The sequence below is a fragment of the Gavialis gangeticus genome, unplaced genomic scaffold (assembly GCF_001723915.1).
Source record: "Gavialis gangeticus isolate Ggan-Ray unplaced genomic scaffold, GavGan_comp1, whole genome shotgun sequence".
Taxonomy (NCBI): Eukaryota; Metazoa; Chordata; order Crocodylia; family Gavialidae; genus Gavialis; species Gavialis gangeticus.
In genome coordinates, this window is record NW_017729022.1 from 167,691,939 (window position 1) to 167,700,083 (window position 8,145).

At 36.5% G+C, this 8,145-nt stretch overlaps 1 protein-coding gene across 1 annotated transcript in view; it reads left to right on the forward strand.

Moving 5' to 3' along the window:
- TGFB2 (transforming growth factor beta 2) overlaps positions 1 to 8,047 on the forward strand; it is an 88,040-nt gene extending 79,993 nt beyond the window's left edge. Inside the window, exons 3-7 of the mRNA XM_019516466.1 lie at positions 1,015 to 1,147; positions 1,267 to 1,377; positions 4,208 to 4,385; positions 5,341 to 5,494; positions 7,808 to 8,047. Of these exons, the coding sequence (XP_019372011.1) occupies positions 1,015 to 1,147; positions 1,267 to 1,377; positions 4,208 to 4,385; positions 5,341 to 5,494; positions 7,808 to 7,966 (735 nt within the window). The 3' untranslated portion in view covers positions 7,967 to 8,047. The remainder of the gene's footprint in view (positions 1 to 1,014; positions 1,148 to 1,266; positions 1,378 to 4,207; positions 4,386 to 5,340; positions 5,495 to 7,807) is intronic.
- Positions 8,048 to 8,145: the final 98 nt, after the last annotated feature.

Here is an 8,145-nt window from a genome sequence, read left to right on the forward strand (position 1 = left end):
GATGAGAAATATTGTGTTTATGCCTTGTAAGTGAGTTGATAAATCTTAGCTGACAAAAAACACTCTAATACAAAAACAACACATACGCAACTGGGATTTGCAACAGTTTATGTGACCGCTCCCATAAAAATGAGCTGTTTGAGTTGCATCTTCTCCCAGAAAGCTATAAATATGTGATTAACATTCATTTGGCCAGTAAGCTGAAGTCAGAGTAGACACTGGCAGTACTAGCAAGGAATTTTTATGTTCAGAAGAACTACTTTGCACAATGTATGTCAGTATACAAAGCACCAACAGGCTTTCCTTTAGGATCAGGTGTATATGTGGTTGATTTATCCAACATACATGGTATGACCGTTGGTAGAATGCCCTCTTTAACTCCATTTAAAGTTGGAGTTTATCTGATTGCTCCACCACTTCTCCAGTATTCTACTGCAGGAGAGGATTTTGTTCCTCTCATTTCTGTATGATTTCCCTTGGAAAATGACATAGAAATGCTTCAGAAAATAAGCTGATTGCTTTAATGCTTTCCCATGTACCTGTGAAAAAATTCTGTGTAAGGCTACATGTGACAATGGTAATTCATTATCCATTTTTGAAGCATCAGGTATATTAGAAGTTGGATCAGTCAAGCCAGGGACATGACTGAATGCTAGCAGGACAGCAGAGAGCTATGGAATAACTAGACTGTTTAGAAATCATTTGTACCATTTGTTCTGAAACAAATAATAGAAAGCACAGCTGGCAAAATACCTTTAATTTTACTTTGATTGCGATAGTAAAATGAATTAATCCATGATTTTTGTGCAGACTGAAATCACTTGCTAAAGCTTTCATTGGTGCAAGGTAAAATAGTATATATTTGGGTATCTGGCAGACTACCCAAATGTGTATCTTTTAGTGTATAGGTGTAGATAGTTGCGATTATTTGTTTAAATATCACTTTTTTTAGGTTAGCCAATTTGATAAATTGTAACCTACAGACCACCTTGACTCAACTGTTATTTCTTTCAGGTTGTTAAATCCAAAGAATTACCATCACCAGGACAGCGCTACATTGATAGCAAGGTAGTTAAAACAAGAGCTGAAGGGGAATGGCTATCTTTTGATGTCACTGATGCTGTACACGAATGGCTCCATCACAGAGGTGATGACTAATGCTCTTCCCCTTCATCTTCCTATCTCACCTATTTTTCCATTACCTCTGAATTGTTTCAGGTTCATACTATGTGTGAAAACGATTCTCTTTCCTTTCATGTTTTGCAGACAGGAATCTTGGATTTAAGATAAGTTTACACTGTCCATGCTGTACCTTTGTGCCTTCAAATAATTATATCATCCCAAATAAAAGTGAAGAGCTTGAAGCAAGATTTGCAGGTAACAAGAATAATGTATTGTTTTTCTGCACAAACAACTGTGATATTTGCTAGTTAAAGATGGAATAATTAACTTTTTAACAGTCTATAAAATATTAAAAACTTAGCTGATTTTAGAGCCTGATGAAGAACTACAAAGCCTTGTCTCCATATTGATGGAAAAAGATAATGTTAAGGACATATTTGCAAACCATGTTATTTGACCTGTTCCAAAACTGAACTAGTAAGATTACACTGATATGAGCACTAACGGTTCAGTTTATCCACTCCTAGCCTAGCATTTTAAACCCAAAGCTCTATTAGTATCTCTCTTTGAGTTCATAGCATAGGTTCCAAAAAATGTTGAATTCTAGGAGAACTTGAGAGGTCACCAGTGCAGTATGGGACAATAAGTGAGAAGACTGAACAGTTTCAGTCTAAAATGTAGTTGTTCACACTGGCTGCATCTACGCATGCAGCCGACTGCAGTTGCTACTTAGCAAGTACTAAATGACTGTGCAGAAACTGCTGGTACTGCACAGTCCCATCACTGCACATGTCATTTCCAACCCTGCTGCCCAGTAGCAACAAACTACCATGTCATAGTTCGTTGCTACTGTGCAGTAGTGGTAGTGTCATGGTTCTTGCCCAGTAACGCTATGTCACCATAGCTCATCACTATGGCAGCGTAGCATCTCGTGTAGACATGCCCACTGGCATTAAAATGGTGCAGCTTTGAGAATTCAAGCTAGATAGTTTTTTAGCCCTGCTGTAGGTAAATCTAATCTAATCTAGATGGTATTTGGCATACGTATAAATTGTTTTTGCAACATATCTATGTGAACATAATGTGTTTTACAAGTGTGCGAGAGGGACAAAAAGTTCTTAGCATGGCAAATTTTTCGAGTACAGACAAGGCAATAGCCAACTGTTCTGCTTGCCAACTTCCTCCAACAAATGAGAAATATATCATCTTGACTTTGAAGGGCAACATTCCCAAAAGAGCCACTCACAAGACGTAAAGAGTGCTGGGACACCAAACAGTTTGGCTGGTCTCAAGTGGTTGTTTTTGAATGGTGATGATTCTGTAAATGATGTAATGCTTTACCAAATCCCACAGTTTGTGAATACCAGTTATTTGAGCAATACTAATGGATCTGCATGCTCCCAGATAACATGTCAGTGTTCTTTAAATCCAACAGTAGTCCATTTATTTTGCAAAGAACTGAATTAAGTGCACAGAATAGCAATGACTTATTGTGAGTGCTAGGGACAGAAATTGCCTAATTGTTCTTGCAGTCTAATATAATTTGTCTGATTCTCAGTGGAAGTCTGTAGACCTGTATCACTTAAGAATAGTTGATCTTGTGAAGCATCCCAGTATCATTCACACAAAGAACCATATTGATTTCACACAGGTTTTTTAATGTCTATAACCAATTATGGATATAAAATTAATTACTGGGGTTAGAACTATCAAAAGCTGGGTAATACCAGTACATGTGTATGCGTTTGCATGTGTGTGTATATGTGTTTCCATACTCAAGTTACTTAATAGACACTGTAATTAGATAACCTCCAAACAGGGGTGAGACAGAACTGTGCTTGCTCTGGTCTTTCCAGCCCCTGATGTTTCAGTATGAAAATGAATTATGGGGTTTGTTTCCTTTTTTTACTAAAAATAAGGGTCTGTAGTTCATGTTTAAAGGTCTTTGAGCCAAACCAAATGTTTCTCTCTTTAGTATTTGTTAATTCTCATTTGTCCAGATACACCAATTGAAGATTTGTCCCACTTGTTATAATGGGATATGTGCCTTATTCCTTTTCAAGTATTATAATTTTAACTCCTGTATCACTGGTTTCAAATTTCATTCTAAGTAGCTTGCTGTATTGTTTATACTAATTAAAAGACTTTAGAAGTATTTATCACTTTTAAAAAATGGTATCCTTTATATTATAAAGTCCAGTTTGCAAGTGTAGTTATTGATCATTGCAGTCATGAAATATACAAGGAAAAAAATAATTTTGAAAACATTAAATAAGGCAGGACATTTAATTTTAAAGATTCCTCACTAAAAGCATTATATGGGCAAGTGTAGTTCAAGAAGGGTGTAATAGCTGTGGTCCTTTGTATTAATATGTTGCCAGAGTAAAAAGATTCATAGTGATTTTAAATTAATTTTGAAAGGCTTCCAAGAGAATATTATGCTTTAATAAATCTGCTCTTGGAGGATTTTAGAATTCTTATTATCAGGTGCAAATTAAGGGGCCAAAATAATGAAGGGAAGTCAGTAAAAGGAAATGATCCATATTGGTTAATGAAATGGAAGACTGTGGGAGATAAGAGCATTTACAAGCACTTGAAGAGATGTAAATATGATAAGGAAGAAGAACTTTCCTATGTGGTATAATAGGGCAAAATAGGGATAAAGGGATTAATTAAGGAAAATGTGGATTAAATATCAAGAACAGACCTAAGGGTACCTTTTGTCCTTTAAAAATTACCAGTCTGTGGAAGGAGGTATGCAATAGTCTCTAAAGAAAAGCAACAAAAGCATTATCTCTTTGGTCATTAAAATCACTAAATTATCATTCTCTAATGTATTTCTACGGTTCCATTAATAACACTGTCAAGTCATTTAGATGGGCAATAATTTGGGGATCCAATATGATGTCAAGCAAGAGGACCATAAATGGGCAGATCTCAGACTGGGATTTTTTCCCCCCATGACATATTCAGGTGATGTCATTATCACCTATTTTCTAAGAGATGTGGGTTTTTAAAGAGATGGTTTTATAATTTGTGTAGAAAAAACAACATAATGTTTATCACCAAAATGTATTTTTTGAAGGTATTGATGACTCCTACACATATTCCAGTGGTGATGTGAAAGCTTTAAAGTCCAGTAAGAAAAAATACAGTGGGAAGACCCCACATCTTCTGCTAATGTTATTACCCTCCTACAGACTTGAGTCGCAACAGCCCAGTCGGCGGAAGAAGCGTGCTCTAGATGCTGCCTATTGTTTTAGGTAAATACAAATACTAATGTATATACGCATACGTGCACAATGTGCTTATATATGTAAAAATGTATTCATAGAAGTCTAAACCCTTTAAAGTGTAACTTGGTGATTTACAACATGATTTGATATTTCTTTTTTACTAGGTGCTAGCCCAAAACTCTGTCCCTCATTCACAGCTATATTGTGTTGGTGGCAATTAAAATTGAAAGGTCTATGTGCACATGAAAACCTTACCTTACACTGGTTGAATGGTCACCATTCCCTTTGAAGTTAATGAAAGTTGCTTGTTACTTCATGAGCAACACTACCAATTGCATAATCAAAGGCAAAAGATCATCCATCTGTGGTTTACTTGATCCGAGCCCAGATGGTAGTTACCCTGGCAAGGTCCCTAGACTATGACCTGGGGAAAAAAATCCTTCTTGATTCTAAACCTGGCAAACAGTTAGCTCTGCATATGTAATCTGGTTGCCAAGTAGTCATCTTTCTTTCTGTATCCCACAACTGAAGATTTGGTCAGTGTCTCATGGGATAAAGAATTACTTAGTCACAATGATTCTTGTGACATGGAAGTTGCTTATTTTTTCACATTTCCCCATTTCCATAAAATCTTACATCTTCCAAAAACTATTGGTTCAGTACAGGTGGAATTTGTAGATTAGTTTCTCAAAAAATATGTCTCTGCTTTGACATAGTGTGGTAATTAAATTAGTACTTACTCCTTAAATAGGATAATATTTCAAATCAGGGAACACATTAGTAGTGAGACATCTAAGGGAAAGACTTTGAAATCTCCCACTGACTTCATGGGGTGAGAATCTTGCCCTTGGTACTCAGAATTGAAGTCATGGCTTTAGTCCTGTTGGGACTCTGAGGTTGCAAAGCAGAAAGCAATCATATGGATTTTGCCCCCTCTGCTTACTGGATGGACTGATACATTTGTGTATCTTTTTATTTCCAGAAATGTGCAGGATAATTGCTGCTTGCGTCCACTTTATATTGACTTCAAGAGGGATCTTGGCTGGAAATGGATTCATGAACCCAAAGGGTACCATGCTAATTTCTGTGCAGGAGCCTGCCCATATTTATGGAGCTCTGATACTCAGCACAGCAGAGTAAGATCTACCTTTTGACACTTTAGATTTTAAATTAGAGTACCTGTGTTTAGAACAAGGGGAGGAGGGGGAGAGGAATGCTGAATGGTATTTCCAGAGCTGTTGTTACCATTAAATGTCAAAAACTTTCATTGGGTGAGGTACGTACTATTTTAATAACTACAAGTGAAAATGACCTGTTACACATATTCCGCACTTACCAAGAAGAGTGCCTGAGACTGGCCCCTAGTCCAGCTGACAAGATAAGCCTAGCCCCATGTTTTTCAGAAGCTAGTATATATCAGTGTTGAAAGCCTACTGGAGAAAGTCCTTCTGCTAAGGCTTTTCTTTTTTTCTACCCACAAGACAGGGGAAGGAATCTTAGACTGCCACTTCATGAACTTTGCCTGGTCTATAGTGGACTTTGGCTTCCAATGTTGTATAGATCTGTTACTTCATTAATTTGGCAAGTTCAATGAAAAATGATCAAAGAAGATTTTATTCCCTCTCTTGATCTACTTGCAAGTTCCAGAAGAATTAAAAAAATGGAACTTCTTTGCAAATTGGTGGATCTGGAGCACTGTGGTCAGCATCTGGATTCACACTAAGCACGATGGCTCCTGTTCCTCAGACCTTCTTTAACTTATCAAATTGGAATTGGGTATTTGGTATCAGCACATTAAATAAATATTTTTCTTCTAGTATGAGAAAAAAATAGAATCCTCTGTTCACCTAGGACACTAGCAATTTGGTATAGATGTTCTTTATGTAGGTGGCAGGCTTGTCAATCATGTACCAGTGATGTCAACAAGACCCAGCTGCAAAAGAGGAACATAAATTCCATCAATGATGCACATTAGTAGTATGCACAGTTTGGAGCAGCACTTGTTTTTCAAGGAACAAGGAAGAATAACTGTCATGGTCACAAATATGTGGTTTGGACAGCAACCCAAGAAGTCAGAGATTGCTTAATAAAGTAGCTAGTGTTGCTGTGCTGAACAGATCTTCTGTCTTTCAGCTGAAAACGCTCTGCTGAAGCTCTAGGAAAAAGGTCGCTTAGTGTTTAACTAACACATTAATGGCATCCTCAGAAATACCTGTGTATCATCAGTGGGTAACCTACATATTTCCCTTAGAAAAAACCATTCTGCACATGGATTTAATTTGGTGTGAAAACTGTAGAGTCGCAAACTTTTCTTTTGCTGATTCCCAACAAGAATTTTGCTGTCAACATCCTCCTTATAACAGGGCAGCAATAATGAACTAAACTAAGGAGCAGCATGAGGCAGAAGCAAAGGAGTGGCTAGTTCATTGATGGGCTCTTTCCTTTCTTTAATGCATTTTGAAAACCAGTGACCTGAAATCTGAAAGGATAAATATTGCTTTTTCAGCTCCCTCTGCATTGATTTAGAGGACTGAATTTTCAATATAGTGTCCGTGAATGAACCTTCATGTCCTCTGTACCCTGAAAAAATATGCATGCTCAAATCAGATCATTTCATAGGCAAAATAAGTAACTGAAAATATAATTTCCTCTCTTAGTTATGTGCTGGGACCTTATTTAAGAATTATACCTTTCTCTCTAGACGTTAACTATATATTACTGACATTTTAAAGCGTTGTAAAGTGTAAAGCATTCACTTAAGTTTTGATGGGGAAAAGAAAAAAAAAGAAAAAGACAAAAGGCTTTCTTGTTAGCAAGTTACACATGTTATTTGCTTGTTATGCACCATTTTTTGCACTGGATCTTAAGCAGTCCAAAGGATGAGATCTTTATTCCATGAAGTTAATAATGTAGATAGAGGGTTCAGTGTATCAAGGATATGCAAGACCCCCAAAATTAAAGGATGCTGAGCATTAGCACTAATTGTAATTAATGAATTAATAAAATACATTTTGTGTGGCCCTGAAATTACATAGAATAACATTGTAGAGCAAATGATCTGTGCCAAAAATGCACAAAGTGATAGAATTTCAGAACAATACCAAATAATGAGGTGTCCTATTGATAGACAGTGAGCATCAGGGAATAGGTTTTTAGAATCTTAGCATATACTGTCAGATATACAAATGAAAGATATTGGGGAAGTGAAGTTGAAGGCATGGGGAGCTGGCAAAGGGGGCAGATTATTTGGAAAGTGTTATTGATACATATATTATGTGCGGTTGCAATATAGCTTTTAACAAATAAGTGAAAGGCTTTCCATTGACTTCAGTGGGTTTTTGATCTTTGGAACAACTGATGCTGGAGGTTTGAGTAAAACATTGATTTGTGGAGGGCCAGAAAGTTAAAGATCAATATCTTCATCTCACTATTTCACTTTCTCTTTTTAGGTACTGAGTTTATATAATACGATAAATCCAGAAGCCTCTGCCTCTCCATGCTGTGTATCCCAAGATTTGGAACCCCTCACCATCCTGTACTACATTGGCAAAACACCAAAAATTGAACAGCTTTCCAACATGATTGTGAAGTCATGCAAATGCAGCTAAAAGATACCCCTGAAATGGCATGTTGTGTGTGTATTAAAAAAAAAACAACCAAGGATAAAAGAAAAAGGGAGAGAGAAAAGAAAAAAAAAGAAAACCTAGGTTCATCAGTGTTAAAAAAAAAAAAAAAAAAAAAAAAAAAAAAAAAAAAAAAAAAAAAAAAAAGGGGCACAAGTCTAAAT